Source organism: Herpailurus yagouaroundi, unplaced genomic scaffold, assembly GCF_014898765.1.
Source record: "Herpailurus yagouaroundi ecotype Mexico unplaced genomic scaffold, PumYag 160, whole genome shotgun sequence".
In the NCBI taxonomy this organism is placed as follows: Eukaryota; Metazoa; Chordata; class Mammalia; order Carnivora; family Felidae; genus Herpailurus; species Herpailurus yagouaroundi.
Window position 1 is genome coordinate 21,924,598 of NW_024412401.1, and position 24,715 is coordinate 21,949,312.

At 49.1% G+C, this 24,715-nt stretch overlaps 1 protein-coding gene across 3 annotated transcripts in view; it reads right to left on the reverse strand.

Annotated features, from left to right (window-relative positions):
- PAX5 (paired box 5) overlaps window positions 1–24,715 on the reverse strand; it is a 187,421-nt gene that overhangs the window by 34,009 nt on the left and 128,697 nt on the right. For all 3 annotated transcript variants that reach the window (XM_040481702.1, XM_040481704.1, XM_040481703.1), the window contains one exon: window positions 6,310–6,411. In XM_040481702.1, the coding sequence (XP_040337636.1) occupies window positions 6,310–6,411 (102 nt within the window). The remainder of the gene's footprint in view (window positions 1–6,309; window positions 6,412–24,715) is intronic.

A 24,715-nucleotide genomic window follows, 5' to 3' on the forward strand; every position in this document is an offset into this window, starting at 1 on the left:
CCCTCCTCTGCTCACTCTCTCTCTCTCTCAAAAATAAATAAACATTAGGGGCGCCTGGGTGGCGCAGTCGGTTAAGCGTCCGACTTCAGCCAGGTCACGATCTCGCGGTCCGTGAGTTCGAGCCCCGCGTCGGGCTCTGGGCTGATGGCTCAGAGCCTGGAGCCTGTTTCCGATTCTGTGTCTCCCTCTCTCTCTGCCCCTCCCCCATTCATGCTCTGTCTCTCTCTGTCCCAAAAACAAATAAAAAAACGTTGAAAAAAAATTTTTAAAAATAAATAAATAAATAAATAAACAAACAAACATTAAAAAACTTAAAAAAAAGAAAAAAACAACAATGGGCAGTCTGGCTCCAGAGTCCATGCTCTTAACCACACAGCCTCCCTGCTTCACCACGTGGCTGCCCCAGCATCTTTGGCTACAAATGCTCTGGCAGTGGGTTGAGCTCTCACTGGCAGCGCAGCCCAAAGCACCCCCCCCCCCCCTGGATATTTCAACTACTATTCCCTGAGTGCTACCATGGGTCAGGCACGCTGCCAGGAACTGGGACACAGCAGTGAACAAAATGACATAGCTTTGGGTACCACACAACCCCTGTAAACTGCACAGGCCTGAGGGGAAAGCAGATGAGGAAGGAGTAAACCACTAATTAAATTCCTTCAACTGTGCTTAGTATGACGAATGAAAGGAACACGATGCATTGTGACAGGAGTGACGGGGTTCCTGGTTTAGATGGTGTGGTAGGCAGAATGATGCCCACCCCCCACCCCCCCACCAAAGAGGTCTGCATCCTAATCCCTGGAACCTGGGAACATGGAAAGTTAGATAGCAAAGGAGGATTGCTAAATAGCTGGCTGAAGATCAGGGGAGTGCCCTGGATTATCCAGGTGGGTCCAATAAAATCCCACGAGTCCTTAGAAGTGGAAGAGGGAGGCTGGAGAGAGAAGCAGGAAGATGGTGTCACCATGAAGATTTGACTCAGCGTCGCCAGCTTTGAAGATGGGGCACTGTGGCCACGAGGCAAGGAGTGCAGGTAGCATCTGCACTCTGGAAAAGGCAAGGAAACGATTCTCCCCCAGAGCCTCCTGGAGGAACACAGCCCTGCAGATGCCTTGACTTTCGCCCGTTGAGACCCACTTTGGACTTCTGACCTCCAGAACTGTAAGATGGTGAATGTATACGTCATATTCTTTGTGGTACTCCTTACACTAGAAACAGGAAAGTCATGTGCATTTGTTACGGGGAAGGCCCCTCGGAGGAGGTGAAATGCCCGGTCCAGTGACAGCAGCAGAGAGGGCTGAGAGGAAGCTGCACCTGCACCTCATCCCCTCGCCCCAGTCCACCAGGCACTATGCCTGCCCACCTCTCACTGTTGTTCTAGACCTCCGCACTGGCCTCAGGTTCCTGTTCCATCCACCCTCCCCTCCTCCTCATGAAAATAAAAGGCATCAGCGAATTGGGCGATTTCAGTGAAAAGCAGCTAAGAAACACTGTACACCTATCCATGGCAAGGAGAGTGCCCAGGACGGGAGGAACCTGCCACGCACCTTCTAACACCTCCAACTGGCTTCTTGTCTATTGCAGCCCAAGGAAGGCAAACAGGACGTGGTCAGGATTTCTGGGCACTCTGGCCGATAGCTCCAAAATGGGGCCGTACGTGGGGGCCATCCCTTACCGGTTCCTCTAAAAGCCCATTCCCTTGCTGCTGAGACTCACCGGAACCAAAGGGCAGCGAACACCCTTCTTTCTCACCTGGCCTAGAAAATTTAAGGGTTTCAAATGCCATGTCGATCGATATCTGTTAGGTTGTATAAATATCTCCAGGCAGGAATCAACTAGTTACACCCATCAGGACACTGTGGAATCTTTGGTGCAAAACTTTTGGCATTTGCTAGGACTTGATGAACAATAAAACTGAGCTGTTTCCGTTCTAAGCTGATATGTGCCCTCTTTGCTTTATTCAACGTGGGGGATCAACAAAGGGTGGTACAGATTTTGCAGACCTGCAGAAACTGAGTCTCCAGATACCAGGGAATATCAAGAAGCCCTGTTTTGCAGACATGGGGGTACCCCGAAGCCAGAAATGTCAGACGACACTCGGATGGCAGAAGCAGGGTTGAAACAGAGTCCAAGCCCACAAGCTGGAATTTACAGAAAAATGCAATGCTGACTTTCTTCAGGGCCACGAGGCAGTCCCTCCTCACTGTGTCCTAAAAGCAAACCTTCCACATGAAAGTCTTCCCTTAAAAAGAAGAGGTGGCAGCTAAATTTCCTAAAACCTAGAATGGAAAAAACAATTCAGAAGATTTCTGGTCTCCCTCTGGATTCACTGCTAGGCGAGGCAGGAGGACAGTTCCATAGAGTGAAACAGCCCGTTGCCATGTTACAGCCTCAGACAAAAGCAGATAAACAATCTCCTATTTTTTTTTTAATATTTATTTTGGGAGAGGAGGATTGGAGAGAGTCCCAAGGAGGATTGGAGAGAGTCTCAGAGAGACAGCTCTGAGCTGTCACAGCAGAGCCCAATGAGGGGCTCAAACTCACGAACCATGCGAGCATAAAGAGTCAGATGCTTAACCAATTGAGCCACTCAGTCACCTCTTCTCTCTCTCTCTCTCTCTCTCTCTCTCTCTCTCAATCTCTCTCTCTCAATCTCTCTCCAAATGTTAAAAAAAAAAAAAAATCTTCTAAGGCCTTTCTCAGTTCGGAGAAACAAACAGTACCGACATGCCCCTGGGGGCCTATGACATGGCACCAACTTCAGCACTGCCACAATCAAATGAATGCCTCCCAGATTCAGAAGTCCAAGAGATTACGAATTTGAAATCTGGACAAATACAAAGTTGAAATCCTCAAACAGGTTGTGGTATATTCATGCCCTAATCCCTGGAACCTGTGAATGTTACTTACATGGACAAAAAGGAGGAGTGGGGGGTTCCCTTTGTAAATATGATTAAGGGCTTTAAAATGGGAAGAGTACCCTGGGTTACCCAGTTAGGCCCTAAATGCAGTCACGTGTGTCCTTCCAAGGGAGAGGGAGAGGGAGATGTGAAGGTGGAGTGAGGTGGCCACAGGCCAAGGCGCACCAGGGCTCCAAGGAGCACCACATGAATGGATCCTTCCATAAAGCCTCCAGAGGGAGCACAGCCCTGAGCTCCAAGACTGTGGGACCATCCATTTCTATTATTTTAAGCCAAGGTTTGCTGACTTGTCACAGGAACTGATACACGGTTTAGTATTAATTTTCTCTGCCTCCCTCCCTCAGCCACCACACACAAAAGGGCCTATTATGTGCCAGGGACTGTGAGGGGTACAGAAGACAAGGCAGAGGGCCTGGCCTTTATGAGCCCACCATCCAGTAGCATAGCTGACAAGGCCACAAATGTGCTGGGCTATGAGGCATAACAAAGCCAAGCATCCAGCATTATCCCCCAGGGGACGGCCACGCTGGAAGGTTTCACAGGGCAGGTGATGTTTCCGCTTGGCTCTGAAGGGTAAAGCTGGATCCCGACAGGTGGAGGCAGGAAGTAGTCTAAACCAAGGTCAAAGAGTGACACTGACTAATAAGTATGTGAGGCATGCTAGGAACCAGTGGGAGGTCAAGGAGAGGACAGGCTGGGAGACTTGACCAGAAAGGCAAGTTGAGGACAGATTGTGTGACGCCTGAATGGCAGGCCCAAGACCTACTCTCCTGTAAGGTGAGCTCTCTTTGTGCCAGCCCTGAGGGCAGTTCAGCAAACACCATGCATGTGAGCCAGCACCCATGAAGCCACTCAAAAAACGGATTTGGTGGGGTGCATGGGTGGCTCAGTCAGTTAAGCATCCAACTCTTGATTTTGGCTCAGGTCATGATCTCACAGTCGTAAGACTGAGCCTTACATTGGGCTCTATGCTGAGCATGGGACCTGCCTGGGATTCTCTCCCTCTCTCTCTCTCTCTGCTTCTACTCTGCTCCCACATGTGTTCACCCCGTGCCTCTCTCTCTGTCTCTCAAAAAAAAAAAAAAAAAAAAGGGTTTGGCAATCATGTTGGAAACAGAGTTCCAAAGGCGTGCCATAGTTTGGACATTGAGGAAAAAGAACTAAGGATCGTGCCCACTGAGCGCGGAGTCCCAGCCCTGACACTGGGTCTGAAAATGAATGAGTGCTGGGGGGTGTATGAGAAGAAAAAGCATAAGGAGAAGAAAGGGAGAGAGGAGGAGGCAGACCTGGGGCTTCCTGCCAGAATGTTTGTGCTCCTCCCTCCACATTGTGTACCCTCCCTCTGTGCCAGGAAACCACGCCAGCAGGCCAAGCCTCTGATGGTACCTGTCCAGCTGCTGCCAGCAGGTTTGGTTAGACTGTGCCTTTGCTCAGGCCTGTGACTCCTGCTGCTGCTCTTAATAGGTGAGGAACCACCATCGGTTCCCACTGGGGTCTCTGCCAGGTCCGTGCCCATTTGGATCTTGAGCCTAGTAATTAGGTCTAGAGGAATCACAGGGGCCAGGGGGCAGCTCTGTTTGGATAGACTCAAGAAAGCTCAACTGCTTCTCTGAACTTGGCCTCTTTGGGGTCTGCAGTGGGGAGCCAGCGAGGCCGGCCGGGAGGCTTCAGCCTTACCTGCCAACGTGTCCTCAGGAGAGGGCCTGGGGCGGCTGCCTCCCCGTCTGCCATCAGTGAGAAGCTTGTGTTGATGGAACCAGAGCACACAGAGGAGCACGGGACAGGGGAACGAGTGCTGAACCGGGGGGCAAAGACCCAGACCCAAGCCCTCCCACCTGTAAGCTGTGTGGCCCTGGGCAGTTCCCTAACCGCTCTGAGTCTCCGCTTCCCCTTTTGGAAAATGGGGATTCGATTCCTACCCAGCCCGCTTCACAGGGTTGGAACAATGAAGGGTTCCTGGGAAAGCATTTTGCCTTTTATAAAGTGCCACGTTAAGTATGAGGGGCCGTTAGCAGAGAGGACTTGGGCTCCATCTCCTGAGAGTGGGGGTGGGCAAGAATTTGGGTCCCACCGCCTCTGTCCGTCGCATGCACAGTACTTCCCTATGCTCTGAGGGGCTGTGGGCCCCTCCTCACAGCAGAAAGACAGAGGCTTCTCGCAGGTGTGAACCTGGCAGGCCTCCCTGGCACTGGCAAGGCCCAGGGCAAGGGCCCACACAAAGGCCATTTCCCATATGTCTCATATTTAAAAGTCATAAATCAAGCTAACAAACCGTTAAATGAAATATGCTCTGTCCTCCTACCTTGTTAAATACATCTCTGTAGCAACCTGGAAGGCCAAGAGTGAATTCAGAACTCTGGGATTCCTTGGTATCCGTGCCAGGACCTGGCTGAGTGGAGAAGCCTGGCCAGGCGCTGATCTGCCCCGCCTCCCTTCCCACCCCTAGCCTCGCTCATCATCCTACGGGGCTTCACACGCAGATGTGAACATCCGATCTCACATTCAAGTTCTGTCCACATCCCCCACCAGTCCTCGGGCCCAGGGTGCACATGCCCGTGACATGGGCTGGGGAAGAGGCTGGGAGAGGCATGGGGCTATTTGGACCGGACCACTAGGGTGGGCTAGAAGGAGGGGCTCAGGCACCAGGTAAATGACTCAGAAAAAGAGACTTAAAAGAAGTGTCACAACATCCAACCCTGTCCTGATTTTTCCCCTGATTTTTTTAAACATTTTTCAAAAAACGATACTTTGGGTTTCTCTACTATGCTCATGCCCTTTAGTACACAGCCAGCCAGCACTGTGATGATGTGCTGTCCTTCCCCATACCTTTCTACAAGAGAAGGAGACGCGGTGGCCTCCTTTCCAATGTCTTTAAAGAAACTGACACATTGCTGGCCCGAGGGGATATGGTTTCAGTGGCCACAGGGTATTCAGCTTAGAATCAAGTAACAAACCCATCAGCCAACATCCTGTCTGTGCTGAGCACATGGTCCTCAACCCCAAGGAGTCAGGCTGCTGGGAGCGCCTGGGGATGGGGTCTCCTGGTGTTTGAGTCATTTAAATTGGGTGGGGGAGGATGGAGGAGGATCCCTACTGAGCACTGACTGGGCAACCTTTGGCCAGGTCCTGCACCCTTCTGTTCAGGCTATCTGTGTGGCCAACAAGGGACTGTGTGAGTGACAGTCAAAGCTCCTCTTGCTTCTCCTGAGTTCACCGCTGGCCCCACCGAAGGCCCAGTTGCAGAGAAAGAGGCCGAGAGCGCAGACCTCTGCCTGATTTATTCAGGTCCACTTCTCAGAAGCGCAGAGGTCACAGGCTGTTTGGGGGGATGCCCCCCCCCCCGAAACCCCATCCACTGCCTGCTGTGGAGACGCCGACAGTGCAAACTCACCAGGCACCATCCCTGTCAGCGTCGGTGCTGAGTAGCTGCCTTGTCCGGCGGGGGGGACGTGCGGAGGGTACCCGGGGAGGGTCGTGCTCGCCAAGTCACGGCCTGAGGAATCAAAGCAACAAATCACGGGGTGAGTGTCTCCGTGGCCAGCCGCTCATGTCCACAGCTCCTGGGACATCTGCACATTTGTCACGTCTGGGAGCTGAACGCCAGTGTGCGGCACCCCCCCCCATCACTCATGCATGCACACACACACATGCACACACGCACACACGCACACCCCTCCAGCCACCCTGGCTCCGCTCAGCAGGAACCCCGGCCAGCTCTGCTGCTTCCCTGGGAAAATGGAGCTCAGGCCAGCTCACTCTGCAAGAGCTAGAGTAGCACTTGGACTTCTCCCCCTCCACACCTTTGCTTCTGCTGTGCCTCAGCACGAAGCACCCTCTCCTCCAACCGCGGGCAACCCAACACCGCCCACCTTCAAAGCCCAGCTCAAACACCTCCTTCCTCCTCCTGCTCCTCCTCAGACCCCTGACTGAATTCCTCCTTCAGCCTCCAGCTAGTCAGTCACTCAACAAAGGTGCAGGAAATGTACTTCCTCACACCAGACACTGTTCCGGGCCCGGGACGTGGAGGTTCAGGCCACGGCTGTTGCAGGCAGACCCTCTGTGCTCCTCTCTCTTTGCAGGCTACCAGCTCCCAGGTGGCAGGGCATTCATGCACCACAGAGGTTGGAGCCTGGTGGGCCCTGAGTAAACGCAGAATGAATGGTGTGCAAACGTGCTGGATTTCACGCGATGCAGAAGAAACCGCAGGCAGCAGAACTCGGCGAGGGAGGTGCCACTGAGGTGCGCCTGCCACTTAGGGAAAAAGAGCCACAGCCCTTTCAGGCATTGCCAGTTACGTGAACGTGACAAGGTGTTCATGGGTAAGGCAGTACCCCGGATGTTGGGCAATCAGACTGTTCTGTGGTTATATGTGTTGGGCCCTGAGGACAAAACCCCACCCTAGTGGGTGGAAGTAGGTTGCTCCTGGAAAGAAGGAGATGCACTGGCCTGAGCCATCCCGGGAAGCAGGTGGGAAACGAGGTAGCCTTGGGACAAGGGAGGGAAAGTGGATCCTTGACCTCCTCTGAATGTGGACACTGAAGACTGGGTGGGGGCTCCTGACCATGAAGAGCCAGACCAGGTACCAGGACCCTCCCCTGGGGCCCAGCAGGGTGGTACAGGCTCTACCACAAGTAGATGGCTCTGAGTTCAGCCCCATTAGCAGGTGGCCCAAGGGGAGGGACCAAAGAATCACTCCAAACACTCCCCAAAGAAGCCAAGCCAGCACATGGTATGAGCCGTGAATGTTCCCCAGATAAACCAACAGCCTTTCTAGTGCCAGTCATTCAAAGACTGTCCGGCCAGCAGCCAGAGGCTGCCTCATTTCACAGGGTTCTGCTTACCTTCCAGAACCTTATGGAACACCAGGCATGTGGCTGCCCCTTTCCTCTGCTCGCCACCACCCTGGCTTTGGACTGGGCATCCTAGCTTGTGACAAGCACTGCTCATGTCTCGTTGTATGAGGCATTGTAAGGGGAGCAAATGAACTGCACACATGACTCCCCACAAGAGCTGACATTAAACAGAAAACTGGAATTGGCAGAACTGACCGTTTGCAAAGTGATTTAAGGAGGTCCCCCCACCTGCCCTCTTATACCTTCCCATCTTATCCTCCTCAAACCCAGCACCCACAGCCCTCTATGGCAGCTCCTCTCTCTAGAGTGTAAGCTCCAGGGTCAAGTCGCTAAGGTCTTTGTGCGCTAAGGTCGGATGGCATAGGCCTGCAAAAATCTACTGTCTCATTAATCAAACGAGGTTAGAAAGAAATATATGTTAAGTGAAGGAAGGAAGAGGTCCTGTTGGAGCAGCAGAGCTCTCTGGAGCCTAGAAAAGTCCCTCCATTTGTGGTCAAGAATCAGTGAAGGGAGGGCCCTTGAAGCTCTTCTTGACCAACCCCTGTTGCTGTTCTGCAGATGGAAAAGCTGAGACCCACGGTGGGTGGGGAGCAAATGGCTCAGGTTCCACAGGGAGCAGGTGGCAGAGCAGGGACCTCAGCCCACATTTCCTAACATCAACCCAGGACCCTCCTCTACCTTAAGCAACATCGTGGTGGGGGTGGGAAGAGCACTCACACCCAACACAGAGCCCTCTCCGCACTGTCACGGAGCCTTGGTGACCCGAGGGCTGCTGCAAAGGAAGAGGAGCGACCATAAGTGTCAGACTAGTTGGTACAAGATCAAAATGCCAGGGGACAGACCGTGAGACGTGTAGAGAAAGCAGCCATGGCTGGGCTGTTCCGATGGGTGTGGAGCTCTGGTCCCCAGCACCACCCCCAGGCTCATGCCCCCTGCCCCCGATGATGTCAACAAACCATAAACATTTACACTGAAATTATGAATGCCAGTCTCTGGGGGCGCCTGGGTGGCTCAGTCGGTTAAGCGTCTGACTTTGACTCAGGTCATGATCTCGCAGTCTGTGGGTTCGAGCCCCACATCAGGCTCTGTGCTGATAGCTCAGAGCCTGGAGCCTACTTCGGATTCTGTGTGTGTGTCTCTCTCTGCCCCTCCCCCACTTGTGCTCGCTCTCTCTCTCTCTCTCTCTCTCTCTCAATAGTAAATAAACATTAAAAAAAAATACATACATACATACATACCAGTCCCTGTTCTCAGTCTCTGAAATCATTAGCTCATTTAACCCTCAGCAACCCTGAAAGGTAAGGTGCTGATACTTCTCCCATTTCACTGGATAATGAGACAGAGAAAGGGCAAGTACTTTGTTCAAGGTTGCACAGTAAGGACCAGGATTTGAAGCCAAGTGGCCCAATGTCAGAGGTCACACGTTTAGCCACTCCACTTCACTGCCATGCACATACACCTGCTATGCTTCTGACCACGAGTCCAGAGGCTCCAGGTATCTCTCAGCTGGGACACCCAGGCTGAGCCTTGCCTTCGGCACACCGTCACCATTGCTTATTGGCTCTATCATGCAAAAGAAAATTCAGCTACACAGATTTTGTGGATATATGTGTAGGGATAGGAGCCAAGACCACATCAGAGGGAGGCCAAATCTGCCTCTTGAAAGACAGTGGGTGCTGGGGCGCCTGTGTGGCTCAGTCAGTTAAGCGTCCGACTTCGGCTCAGGTCATGATCTCACGGTTCATGAGTTCAAGTCCCACATCAGATTCTCTGCTGTCAGCACAGAGCCCACTTTGGACCTTCTGTCCCCCCTCTCTCTGCACCTCTCCTGCTCGTGCTCCTTCTCTCAAAAATAAATAAACATAAAAAAAAAAAAAAGAGGGCATTATCCTGACAGGAGGCCTCCTGTGCAGGTAGTGCATGGGGGCCAAGCCTCATGAGGTCCACATCCCACCTGGTTGCCTGAGATTTGGGAAAGAGGGTCCTGGGCTGAGAATGGACTTGCCCAAGGACACTCAGCTGATTTCAGAAAAGGCTGGGACTGGATCGCAGCTCTCCTGCCTCCTGCGATTAGGTTCTTTCTTGAACAGAGGCTGTGCCTTTAGTCAGAACCCCAACAGTTTCTGCCACTCTTACACATGCTTTAAAACCTTGATCCCTAAAGCAGAAAATGCAGTGCCTCACCAAAGCACTTAACTCAAGAAGCCAGATAAAAAAGTAATAAAATGAACTGAAGGAAAGAAGGAGGAAGGAATCGATAAAGAAAAAGCAGAAAATAATGAATCAGGAAAGTGAAAAAAGCAGACACAACAATAAATGCAACCAAGAATTGTTATTTGAAAAGACCAATAAGATAGACAAACCCAGGGCAAGATCCAAAAAGGAAGACACAAACATCGAGATAAGGAATGAGAAGACACAACCACAGACGTGGAAGAGATGATATTTAAAAATATTTTTTAAATGCAAAAGATGCTCTACATTAATAAATGTGGAAATCTCAACAAAAAGTATATTTTTCTAGGAAAACATGAATTACCAAAATTAACTCAAGAAGTAGAAAACATGAACACCCCAACTGCCTTGGCAGAAACAGAAAAAGTTGCGTTTTTTTTAAATTATTTTTTAATATAAGATGACTTATTCACTTAGCTTTCACGCAAGTTTCTTGTTTGTTTTGTTTTGGGGAAGTTTTTTGAAACCTTCGAAGGACACATACTTTTGTTATTAAACTGTTCCAGGATATATAAAACTAAAGGAAATCTTCCCAATTCATTTTCCCAGCTAGCATAATCCTGCTATGAAAACTTAACAAAGGTGTACAAAAATGAAAATTAAAGGGTAATGTCACAATTTATTAATATACATGCAAAAAATCTACTGTCTCGATAATCAAATGAGGTTAGAAAGAATAATATACCATGAACAAATAAGGTTTATTCCAGGTATGCAAGGATGATTCAGTATTAAAGCATTGGTTGGGAAATCATAGTAACACATCAAAAGTTGAAAAACATATGATTATATCAAAGCTGATGGAAAGCTTTTCTTATGTGGAAAAGGCATTGGCTAATAAATTCAATACTAATTCCTTCCAATACCTCTCGGTAAGTATACTTCTTTGATCTGGTATTTATCTTAAATCCTGAATCAACATCATATTTAATTGGTGAAATACTTGAAACATTCTTTATTAAAATAAAAAAACATGTCAAGGAAACCTGTTATCACTTCCGAAAGTTTTAGCCAGTACAAGAAGACAAGATAGAGACACAAGGATAAGCACTGGGAGTAGGGGAAACACCAAAATTTCAGTAGCTGGGTATACCGTGAGCCTGGAAAGTCAGCTCATCTGAACCAGTGAAAAGGTTTGGCAAGGCAGCTGGGTAATGGATGTCTAGAATCGGACACTTAACCGACTGAGCCACCCAGGCGCCCCAGCGCCCTCTGTCTTTCAAGAGGCAGATTTGGCCTCTCTCTGATGTGGTCCTGGCTCCTATCCCTACACATACATCATCTTGAATGAATGGTAATCTCACACCAAAATGTAGGGAAAACATAATATGAAACTATTTTAGACCACGTAAATTTAGTTTTATGAAAAACAGAAAAGAAACCCTTTGAAGTTCTTCCTACTAGAGGCAGTGAGTGCGTCTTTGCCCTTTCAGTTTGGGCTCAGTCACGTGCCTCGCCTTGGCCAATGACATGTTAGTAGACACTCAGCAAGCAGAAGCTTATTATATGCTTGTGTGGCTGCGTGTGCGCCTGTGCACTTCTGCCATCGCCATGAGAATAGGCTCGGGCTAGCCTACCACAAATAGGAAGGGAACGTGTGGGCAGACCTGGACCCAGTCTACCACTGGAGCCAAGCCCAGCCTTGATCAGCCAACCCCCAGCCAACCTCCAGGTACATGAGCAAGAAGAAACGACTGTTGTTTTAAGCCCTGAACATTGGGGTGGAGTTTGCTAAGCAGCAGTATTGTGGCAATAGTTGATTGATACAAGACTTCGTAAATGTTAACTGTTCTTGTTTTCATCGTTATTCTCTGCTTGAGAATACTCTGCCTGGGACTTTCTAAGGACATCTGTCTAAATCTGAGCAGAGGATGGACACCATCTGGTGGGAACCCACAGAGTAAATTTAACCCTCACATTTGCTTTGATGCCCAAGAGGACTCTCCTGGCACTGAGCTGGGCATGTCACCACAAGACCAGTCAACACAAGACAGCTAAGAGGCTACTGCTCTTTAGCTCTAATTCAAGCCTCTAGACTCAATGGAATACCAGAATTAATGCTTCTGAATTCAATATAAAACTTCAAAACACATAGTTACATCATTTTTTTTTTTTTTTGCCAAGGAAGAAATGGCTTATATCATTTGCAATAGCACTGAATATTATTGATAGCATATAATATATTTGCAAATAATTGATCTGGGTTCTTAACATAACTGTTCCTATTAATGGCACATAAGTACATCCTGGACAATTCATGTGTTGCTTCCTCTTCCCAGACAGAATAATCAAGACTTGGCCTTGTTCACTATCACCAAGGAGTCCATATGGATCTTTCATCAAGACAAAGGATGCTCTCTGAATTAATTTAAAATAACTCGTCTTTTTCAACCCTGAGGGAAGGAACCTACCCCTGTTATATGAACGAGGAAACTGAGGCTCAAAGATGAGTCTGACTGACCTACAGTCACAGAGTAAGGGGTAGAACAGCTCATGACACATGACTTCTAGTTAAATGCTATTTCTGAAGGATTACTCAGAATGTACCCCCTCAAGGAGACAAGCCCTCCTGGAGGTTAAAACAGTCTACAAAGTCTTCATAATTAAAAGTGTGATACCAGCACATGAATAGACAGAAAACCAATGGAACAGAATAGAAAGTCTAGAAACAGACCCAACTATTATATATGGAAATCTAACATATGACAAAGGCAAGGTCTCAAATCACTTGGAAAAATATGGGCTTTTTATTAAGTGGCGTTAGGATGACTGGAGAGCCATTAAAAAAGAAAAAGATAAAATAGACTCTTCATACTATATACCAGAATAGACTCCATATGATTCTGAGATCTAAATGCAAAAACTAAAACTATGCAAATACTAAAAGAAAATATCGGTGAATTCCCCTCCTGTTTGTAGGGAGAGGCTTTCTAACCATGACTCAAAACCAGATGCACACACCAGCTACAAAAATTAACTCAAAATGGGTCAAAGACCAAAATGTAAGAGCTAAAACCATAGCACTCACAGAAGAAAACAGAGGCATACAGCCTTATGGCCATGGATTAGGCAATCGTTTCTTAGATATGACAAAGACAACAAAATAAAAATTAGCTCCACTGAACTTTATAGAAATTACAAACTTATGCGCTTCAAAGGACATCATCAAGAAAGTAAAAAGACCCAGAGAATGGGAGAAGAATATTCGCAAGTCCTATATCTGATAAAGGACTTGTTTCTAGAAAATACAAAGCATTCTTACAGCTCAATAATAAAGACAACCCAATTTAAAAATGGGCAAAGGATCCGAATAAAATAAGATATACAAATGGCCAATAAATACACGAAGAGACATTCAACATCATTAGCTATCAACGAAATGCATATCAAAACCACGAGACACCACTTCATACTCACTAGGATGGCCATAATCAAAAAGGTTATGACAAGCATTGACCAAAGATGTGGAAAATTTGAACCATTATACACCTCTGGTGAGAATGTAAAACTGTGCAACCATTTGGAAGAGCCTGGCAGTTCCTCAAAACGTTAAATGTAGAGTTACCATGTGACCCAGCAATTCCACTCCTAGGTATATACCCACAAGATATAAAAAACTGTGTCTCTACAAAAATGTGTACATGAATGTGCAAAGCTGTATTATTCATAAGAGCCAAAAAGTGGAATCGATAGCTACTATGCCTATGTATCAAGAACCTGTAAGAATTAAAGCGAAAAGGCCAAAAATCCCATGGAAAATTGGGCAAAATTCATGAACAGAAAACTCACCAGAATATATATATACCCGTATGTGCATTTACCCTTCCAACATGGAATCCTACTTCTAAGGATCTACCTTACACATACACACACCTTCAGCAATGCACAAATGCATATGCACAGGTTAGTCACTGCAACATTATCTGTAATTACAAAATACCAGAAACTATATCTAAAGGCCTGGACATAGAGAAATGAGTGAATAAACGGTGGTGCATATACACGATGGAGTACTGTGCAACTGTACAAAAGATGAGGTGGACCTGTGCCAGGCACAGCTGAAGCCCAGGAGCGAAACGCTGGCCTCCCCAGGTCAAAGTCCTTATGGAAGTTCAAGTTCAGGTTCTAAATGGCCGATGGAAAGCCTTGGAGGGACAATGGTAGGGAAGAGAGAAGAGTAGATTACTAATCCTGGAGGTGCATGAGTTTGGAATGCTCAAAATACAAAGAAGTGAAGGGAAGGTGTGAATTCTCAGGATGCATCTGCATCTGGGGAGAGGGTGAGACTAAGGCAGGCCTGGCCGACACTGTGGAGGAAGTGACCTCCAGAGGGCAGACCCATCCCCAGGGAGGAAATGCTCAAGCCAGCACTGGGGGTGTCGGGCTCGAATGGGCCATAAAGCCATCTGCCTTTCACACAGGCCCCCCAGGTGCCTCCAGAGCTGCATCTAGACTCCTGATTGGCAGCAGAGAGGGGCGGGGGAGGAAGGGGGTTGGAATTTGGAGTCACACAGGCCTAGGTTCAAATCTTAGCACCACCGGGGCACCTGGGTGGCTTGGTCGATTAAGAATTCGACTTTGGCTCAGGTCATGATCTCACGGTTTGTGGGTTCGAGCCCCGCATCAGGCTCTGTGCTCTGGCTCAGAGCCTGGAGCCTGCTTCGGATTCTGTGTGTGTCTCTCTCTCCCTGCCCCTTCCCTGCTCTCTCTCTCTCTCTCTCTCTCTCTCAGAAATGAATAAACATTAAAAAAATGAATTTAAAAAAAATATTAGCACCACCAATTACTAGCTGTGTGAACTTTGGCAAGTAATAATACAATCATTCGAACCTCGGTCTTCCTTTTATAATTAGAGAAAGAGAGTATCTATTGGGAGTGAAATATTGGCTGTGTAAGTGTTAAACATGTCTGCAAATACTTTGCCACCCTTCTCATGGGACAGTGGGGTCTACATCCCCTTGCCTTGAATCTGGGCCACCTTGGTGACTGGTCAACCAAGAGAACAACAGCTTCCCTAGAGGTTCCTAGGAGTCAGGCCCTGGGCACCTGTATGTGCCTTATGTCAGTCAGCACTCACAACGATCCCAGAGGTGGGTGCTGTTATTATCCTCATTTTATAGATGAGGAAACAAAGCCTCCAAACAGTTGATGTGCCCTAAGTTCCCACAGCTGATAGCCATGAAAGCTAACATTTTTGTAGCACTTACTATAAACCAGGCCCTGTTCTAACACTAGGTGGTGTTCTAAACACTGTTCGCTGTGCTTTTTAGATATCAACTCCTTTAATCCTCAAAAATTCTGTAAGATAAATTCTATTATTATGCCCATTTTATGGATGTGGAAATTAAAACAGAGAGATTAGTTACCTGTCCAAGGTCCCACAGCTAGTAAGAAATGGAGCCATAGCCACGCCTAGGCATGCTGGCACCAGATTCCCTCACATTGCTCCAAAATACGGGGCACTTGTACTCTTCCTGCTTCCAGACTGGAGGTCCCCGAAAGCAAGAGCTGCTTGAGTCCCTCTTTCCGCTATCCTGGCCCAGCACATAACAGGTGCTCAGAAAATGTCTGGCAAGACGAAATTAGTCAAATGACGTTGGTTTTACCATCTGAAAGAAACTCTGGATATCTCACCAACATCTCAGAAAGCCTTTCATCATGAACTCCACAGAATAACCAGGCCTAATGTATCTTTTTTTTTTTTTTTTTTTTTTTTTTGCTTGGATACAACTTTTTCTTTTTTATACAGCCCATTTCTAGGTAGGCTCTACGTACACTAATGGGGGGAGATGTGAATCCAATTAACTTCAAATTTAGCTCGTAATGAACTTATCTCATTTTGCTACCAGCTCGGTTCTCATCGTGTGGCAGTAATTAACCACTGGGGGTTGTCACTCCCAGACACATGACACGGAGATCCTCCCAGCCCCTTGCTTCAAACCCTTCCAGAATTCATTACCCTGACAGTATGAAAACCCTTCACTTTGAATACCACAGGGCACCAACCAAACTCCCCCTCTATCTACCTGACTGTGTGAGTGAGGGAAGGAAAGCCACTGAGAAGCGTGAATTATTGGGGACAAGATGGCAGGTGAGAGCAGGATGCTGATAATGACTCGATGGCCACAGAGGGTCCACCAGCCTTGACAGCCCTGGGCCAGGGGTCCTACCAGAGGAGAGGGATCTCCACACACAAGCTATGAGGAATATGGTGCAGCTGGTCGAGAAAGGCAAAGTCCCAAACTGGCCGTGCCATTCACTGGGGGCTCTGAATGCCCAGGAAACCTGCACACTCCAGACAGGGGCAATGGTAACTTGATGTGTGACCACAGGTCAGCTCCACCTCCTCTTGGGGCTCTGGCTAATTTTCAAAAGAAGTTGGAACTCTAGTATTCTCTTCATCTGGAAATCTCCTGCCTTTGTGGATGTTGACATCAATCAAAATACACACCGAGGGCCAAAGAAAACCTGCCCAAGGGTCATGTTTAGCCCTCAGACTGCCACTTTTCAATGCTTACCCAACCTCCAGCCCTCGAGTCCTGTCTGAACCCCCCACCGTCACCATTCCCACCAGCATCACCGGCTGCCAGGCCTTTCAAGAACTTAAGCCCTTCCTGGGTGCCCAGGTAACTGCCAAAGAGGTAACCATCTTGCAGGGTTGAACAGGCCGGAACAGAACAGAGCAAAAGCATTGCAAAAGTGATTTCTGGGAAATTGGGACATGAGCCCATGGGCTGCCTAAACCCCATGCCATCTGCCTTATTTCTCTGGTGACAGTCCCGACCTCCCAGCCATGCCGGCTTCAAAGACCCCCACCCCCCTGCTCCCTCATGTCCAGTCAGGCCCCAAGCCCCTCCTGACTCTCTCTCCCCTCAGTCCCCTCTCCTCCATGGCCCCAACCTGCCCTGTTCTTCCCTTTTCCCTGTTTCCTGGCAACCTCCCCCCAGGCCTCCCGCCTCAGCCCTGCTCCAGACTGCCTGTCAAGGCTCCTCTGCCAGCACCCCACATCCGGCCACAGAGCCACTTAGCTCACTCTGAAGGACACCTGGAATCACCGAGGAATGCAGGCAGTGAGGGCTCCAAAGCCAACGCTTCTCATTCTGTCTCAGTTCAAACCATTAAACCAAATCTTGCAGACACTTCGACTTCTCCAACATTTTCCCAGAATACCCTTCCCCAGAGTCACAGAACCGTAAGAAACCTTTTTGTGTATTAAGAAACATTATTTGGGGCGCATGGGTGGCGCATTCGGTTAAGCGTCTGACTTCAGCCAGGTCACGATCTCGCGGTTCGTGAGTTCAAGCCCCGCATCGGGCTCTGGGCTGATGGCTCGGAGCCTGGAGCCTGTTTCCGATTCTGTGTCTCCCTCTCTCTCTGTCCCTCCCCCATTCATGCTCTGTCTCTCTCTGTCCCAAAAATAAATAAACGTTGAAAAAAACAATTTTTTTAAAAAAAAAAGAAAAAAAGAAACATTATTTAAAACTCTAAAAAATGGTCATAAAGATGGGAAGTAGAGCCTTTCAATGTCACGGGCACTTTTTAACAGGCACACCCAAGGATCGTACCTCTAAGAGAATATGCCCGTGTTTGACAATTCTTTACTATTTGAACAGAGCTCAGACACGGGAAGCTACATGTCTATGTTTATGTGTAGATTTCTATCGAGTAGAAAAGATAAACCTAAAGGTTTGGGGGTTTTTTGTCCTGTAGGACATTAACCAATTTTGTGTCTAATCTAGCAATTTTATTCCAGCATTTTTTTTTTTAAATGCTGCCCTTGATAGAAGATATAAACCCCTGATCCTCAAATGCTCTTGAAACCACTTTTTGCAGGTTCCCTTGTTAATTTACGAGCTGAATAAAACCTTCACATAGTCATTCTGTATTTGTACATGAGGCATCGTCTTAACTTTTTAAAGGAAAAAGTCAACTGCGCCGGAGTGACATGAGCTGAAGATCTTCAAACAACATCAAAGCAGATGACAGTACACAACTGCCACCTAAGGGGAGGGGGAGGGATCAGCCCAACACTGCGGATGCGGGGTACGGGAGGGGGTGCGTCCCGCTCCACACACCCCTGCGTATGAACACGCGGCGCGTTCGCCACCGGGCCTGCTTGCTCCAGCTGGCGTTTGAAATATGTGACAGTTTGAACAGGGCTGCTCTGAGGTCTCCCTTTGTTTGGACCTGCCATGAGTACGGGGTGCGCTGAGCTGGGGAGCGCAGAAGGGGGGTGTTTCACCTGGAGGGGAAAGGCCGTCCCAGGGCTGTAACAGCCCAACCCGGCCGGCAGGAATGGACATGCTGCACATCACAGAGGAGCCACGTCCAGTCATTCTGGCCTCTCCGAGTAACAGGCTCATTAGCCATTGGATTAGGTGCTGTTATTTACTTAAATTTTTTTAATGTTTATTTATTTTTGAAAGAGAGAGAGAGAGACAGAGCGCGAGCAGGGGAGGGGCAGAGAGAGAGGGAGACGGAGAATCTGAAGCAGGCTCCAGGCTCCGGGCTGTGAGCACAGAGCCGGACGCGGGGCTCAAACTCCCGGACTGCGAGATCATGACCTGAGCTGAAGTTGGCCGATTAACCCACTGAGCCGCCCAGGCACCCCAGGTGGTGTTATTTACTAACCCCTACATTTCTTTTCCCAAAAATTGCTTGTTCCCTACTTTTCACTATTCCCGACTGGCCTTCCTCTAACTGCCCTGGCTGGAGAGCTAATCTGGCTTTGTAGAGCAGGGAAGACAAGTTGGAGAATTCACTAGCCAGGGCGCTGCTTACTTTGCAGTCTCAATCCTCCCCATTCCTTCGTTTGAACCAACCCCATCTCCTTCCTGGAATCCCCATGAATTTCCAGACTCCACCACTGTGTTTCAGTTTTGAGAGGGTGTTTGAATAGTATCTGCCTGGGCATTTTAGAGCAGGCACTGGGGCTCGATCAATATTTCCATGTAGTTTATGACACGATCGGCCCCGAACTAGCAACTGTTGATCCAACGTAATAATCCTATGAAGGTGGGGTTCTAATGAGGCAAGGCTGCAAAACGGCTCTGCCGTGCTCGTGGCTCACAGCCTCCCTGCCAGGATAGGCACGGCTCCAGGGACAAACGGAGGCCAGTATTTACAGCAGGAGGATGGTGAGGGCAACTGCAGGCCAGCTCATGTCTTCATTTATTCACTTGTCCACGCATTCATTCGTCGTGCGTTATCTGATACCTCCTAAGTTCTAAGCATGTTCCTGAGTGCTCCAGAGGACCCTGGAGAGCACGATAATAGTAATAATAATATCCATAAAATAACTGTACTTTATCACTTATCCAGCTCTTACCATGTGTCAGGCACCATTCTAAGTGCTTGCATGCATTATCTCATTTAAGCATTACAGACACCCTGGGAGATAGAAACCTTTAAAATCCCCAATTGGCAAGTAAGACACCTAGCTGGAAAGAGGTAGGGCTGGATGTAAACTGAGGCCGTCTGATGCTAGAGTCTTGGACCTCTCCCACCCCCTCCCCACACTATTCTGCTTTAAGAGGTGAACTGCAAAATACAAAACACACCTCTCCTTTGACCAGCAATTCTACTTCTGGAACTTTACCGCTGGAAATGCACAGAAAGGTACCCCAAGATTTACATGTAGTGGAAGGAAAAGAGATGGGGCGGGGAGTTGGGGAGGGGGGACTACCATAATGGCTGGGTTCGATAAATTATGATGTTTCCCTATGATGGAATGTTACAGAGTTTTGAAAAATGAGGTAGATCTGAATGTGTGGAAAGAGCTCCAAGACACATGACTGTGTGAATAAAACAGAGTACAGAAGAAATCTGTGTAAAGAATGATTCCACATGTGCTAGTAGAAAACAGATAAAAGTTATATGCTGATAGATGCATAAAAATGCTACTGAAGTATACACAAGACACTTAACTTTGGGGTGAGGGGCTATGGATGCGAGGACTGAGGTTGGAGGAAGGAGATTTAGTTTTCATTTTATATTTTTTTGTGTGGTTTGAATATTTAACCGTGTGCACATATGACTTTTTATTTGAAATTAACTTTTTGACTTAAAATTAACTTCTTCTTAGGAACCAGACACCGTCTGTGCCCCAGGGGCCCACTCACAGTCTCAGAGGAGAGATCATAATGAATCCAAGATGCACAAAGTACACAGATCCTCCCTGTCCTGTGCTCCCACCTCAGCAGGTCTCAGCCTAGAGCTGTCTCGGAAGGAATTTCTTCCCTTTGAGGACAGCATCATGATGGCAGGAGCCCCTTGGCCAAGTCACATATTCACAGCTCATGGTCCCACCAGGCTCCCCTAAGCCAGCATCCAGCCCTCACATAAACAGTAAACACCGTGATGTCCCGCCATGCTGAAATGTGCCATCAGGCAATCTCAGCCCCAACAATCTGGCTGTGAGTAGCCAAGGTGGACGCGAAGCCTGTCCCTAGAGTCCGTCTGGGCACCAGCTCTAGGGGGTCCAACCATTTGCACACAGTTCCAAAGAGGTCAGTGGCTTGGTTTCCCAGCCCCCAGCAGAATGAAAAGGGGGAGAGAGACTTCTAGAGCCAGGCAAACTGACATCAGAAGTGACAGGTGACAGGTGAACCAGCAAGGGTAGAGACAGGAAAACAATATAATTAGACACAAGCAGTCCAAACCTCAGCAGTCTGGGGTGCTCGGAGGAAGGACACGCGGCCTGCTCACAGATCTCCAGAGGCTTCGCCACCCCCTTGGGCGAGGTTCAGTAGTGCCAGTACTCAGAGATGAACCTGGGTGCTGTCACTGGGAAGGGTCAGCCTATGTCACTCCAGCATGATCATGTGCATCTCTTAGCCAGGAAACTGGTATGACAAGTGTTTGGAGAGTTGGCCTGGGACCTATATAATCGTATGGAGCAGATGGAGAAAAGCCCGATTGTCCAATTCAGTCTGGGATGTGTCCCTGGAGAACCCTTGTACAGTGCAGGGCAACAGAAAAGACCGCCAGGAGATTAGCTTGTTGATGGAGACCCACCAGGCCTCCAGGCCTGGTTACGGTACGTACATGCCTACCCAAGCTTCATAGAAAATACTGAAAATGTACCTTTGCCTCATAATGTTTCAGAGTCATGGAGTCCCATGGCGGGGCTAACATGTGGATGTGTCCCAGTCCTCCCCTGCCACAAGCATTCCCGATTCAGGGCTAACGGTAATCTCATCACGGTTTCCCACCGCCAGGTTGCTAATGCAGAACACAGTTCCCAATTCTAATGGTTGGGAAAGTCTGTCTTCCTGAGAGTTGGATTCTACATAAACTAAGATGACTGTTAAATGGCAAAGAGATCGAAGGAGGTCAGGAAATACACAGAAATCATCGAGTCTCCCTGAGGTGACCTTCCAGACTGGGGGACATTACATCTCTGTAAAGGGGGCAGCATGGAATGGTCGTTAGGGACAGGGGGCACAAGCCGGCAGTACTGATGCAGACCCTGGCTCCCTGCTTGCCGGCTGTGTGATCTTGAGAGTTGCTAGCCTCTCTGTGTCTCCATTTTCTCATCCGTAAACAAACATCTGCCTCATAGAGTTGCTGAGCGGATTAAATTAACAAACGTATGTAAAGCCCCTCAATAATGCCACTCTCGTTCCACAGCTCACCCGAGAGTGCAACCAAGTCAGTCTCTGAAAGTGCGCTCTGCTCACATCAAGCGGCTGTCACGTATGCCATGGCTCCCCACTGCTGACACAGCCACGAGCCATCAGCTAAGAGGACAGGGTCCCGAGCTCTGCCTCTTGCCAGCTGTGTGACCTTGGGCAGATGCCCCAAGCTCCCTCTTCACATGTTGAAGGAAGGTGGAACAGCACCCCAACGGTTCCCCTCTAGTGGGGCGACTGTGCTCACCCAGCAAGCCCGATGCCTGGCCTTAAGCCCCTCACTGCCCACTCCCCACGCCATGTATACACTGCGCCTTCCTGTCGCCACCTTTCTTTGTGCCACACTCCCGCCCACTGCTGCACCCACGTAAACCACCAGAGACCGAAACGTGAAAGGTGACGGGTAAAGAAGGAAATAGTACTTCACACGAAGGAGGAAAGCCTCAGAAGCGCTCACCCACCCACCACTGTGTGTGCCCCCGGAATCACTGAACATGCATGACGTGGACAGATGGTAGAAGCTAACTCAGTTGAGCTCTATTTCCCAGACACTCTTCCAAGTGCTTTGTGCACATTATCTCATTTAATCATCAAACAACCCTACAAAGTAGAAAGCATCATTATTGTTGGTGTTGTTGCGAGGCTGAGCCTAGCGATTAAGAGCACAGACTCCAGGAACATGCTTCCTGGATCCAAATCCCGCTCTGCTCCTCACTGGTTGTTGTGTAACATTGGGCAAGATACACCTCTGTCTTCTCATCTGTACAATGGGGCTAATGATAACACCATCTCTTGAGACTGCTTGAAAGGACTAGAAGAGTCAGGACAAAAAGTGCTCCCAAATATCAGCTAAGTCTGTTATTACCTCCAGTACTCAGAGGAGGCAACCGAGGCTCAGAGAGGTGAATAAACTTGCCCAAGGTTGCACAGGTAGAAACTGGACCAGGTCGAGGTGGTGGGGGCAGGGTTAGAATCCCAGGCAGCCTGTGCCCTCAATCGCCAAGTTCCACATCAAGAATGGGTTTAAATGAAGTCAAGCATGGTTGAGAGGGACCTACTGGATCTTCCTAAGGGTAAGGTCAGGGCTGAAGGATCAAGTTGAAAGCTCACTGAGGCACAGCCAGTGCCTTCAGGCAGGTCCTCTCCTCTCTCTGAACATTTTCATCTGTGAACCTGAGTCCCAATCCCAGGCCAGCTACCTAGGAGATCAAACAATGCCGGAGATGTGAGGAATGCCTGTTACCAGGTTCTCTGTTTCACGTCTGGCTGACAGCCTGTTTATTTCAAGAAACGGTCAATAGGTGAATGTCTAAGCCAGAAAAGCCTCAGATAGGCTTCTGATCTCTTCTAAGGGACTGAAGCCCATCACAACTCCTAAACCAGTGCCTCAGCTGATCCACTTCTGGTCCAGAGGGTAACAGGATGGTGGATGTCACAGGGATCCAGGCCTGGAACTGAGAAAGCCCAACCAGACAAGCCTCCCGCCCCAGCGATTGTTTCCCCAAACTAAACAGTGAGGCCATGCATTAGAGGCAGGCTGGGCAGGTGCACTGCTTGTCAGGGAAAACCAAACCCACCCCGCAGAGGCACCTCCCAGGGTGCATGGCAAATTAATGTGCTGCAGAGAACACGCATTAAATTGCGCTGCTGGCGCTGCAGGCTGCAGAGACTGCAGCCCAGCCCTCCCTGGCCCTCCCTTTCCAGAGAGGCTGAATCAGGTGCCAGGGCTTCCGAGAGGCTCCACACAGCTCCGGCTCTTGCTCGCAACCCATTGCCGGTTCTGGGATCATCCCTGCCCTGCCTCCTTCAGGGGCCACTGGGAGTCCTAAAGGAGATCGCAGAAGTGAGAGTGCTTCACATAACACGGAGAGGGAAGGGGCACTACTGAATGGGATGCATTATGTGGGGACAAGTGCAGGAGTCAGTCAGGCCTGGGGTTCATTTGCTAGTTATTTGCCCTCTCAGTGCCCACAGCTGGGGAAACTGAAGCTATCCGAGTCCTGCCCAAGACCCCATAGAGAGCAAAGAGCAGACCTGAGATTCCATTCCAGCAGCTGGACTGCAGGCTTCCTGGAGGAGAAGGCACTGGAGCTGGGTCTCAGTAGGTACGGTTCCTCCAGTGGGGTTGGGATTGGGACTCAGGCTGAGTCGTGGTGAGTTAGGCAGTACTGGTATTGCCGTCGCACCTGTGGATGAACCTCAAGGAGCCGTGTGCTCGAGGCTGGGTCTGAGCTTCCTCAGGCGCAGGCAGAGGTTGGGGTGAGGTGGGCAGGCAGCCGGGGTGTAATATCAGAGGCCTGGGGTCCCCGAGGCGGGAACTGAGAACCAGGCTGAGCAAAGGACACACCCGTTCTGTGAGCTGATTTCACACTGGCTCAAGACCACTCTGGCGGTGGAGAGCACCAGAGCCCAAAGGACGCTACGGGTGAGCCAGTGCAGGGGGTTCCAGCTGTGCTCCTCTGGTCCTCCTGGGGGATCTTCAGGGCCTCTGGGGCTCCCATTAATCAGTGAACCCTGCTTCCAACTGGTTCACATAAAGGGCTTCCCATGAAGGTTTTATCTGAACAAAAGCCTTCTTGATAAAAATTTTAAAACTTAACAATTGTTGGGAAATCACAAATGGCCTACTCTGCAGGTGAGTGAAGAGGCCCCCTCAAGGGTCAGGCCTTGCCCAAAGAGCCACACACAGTCAGGCCTGGGCCCTAGAACCACCATGGTCCCTGATCCAAATTTCCTTTTCTCATTCTGTATTCATTTCCCGCCTCTTCCCTCTCTCAGAACACCCCTCAAGCTCCAGAAACTGATTCTCAATTTTTTCCCTCCCAGTAGTCTAGGGCATGAATGTTCCTAATGAAGTAAACAGAACGCTCTCCTTGGTGAACGTGTCTAAAGACACGGGCATCTTCTTGAGCTCCACAGATGAGGCTGGGGTCAGCAGTGACACTGGAGCCCAGGACAGGGCTGAACTCTCCTGGGGGGAGCAGGTGCAAAGAGTGGACTGGGGCCCAAGGGGTGTGTGTGTGTGTTTCTGTGTGTGTGTGTGTGTGTGTGTGTGTGTGTGTGTGTGTGTGTGTGT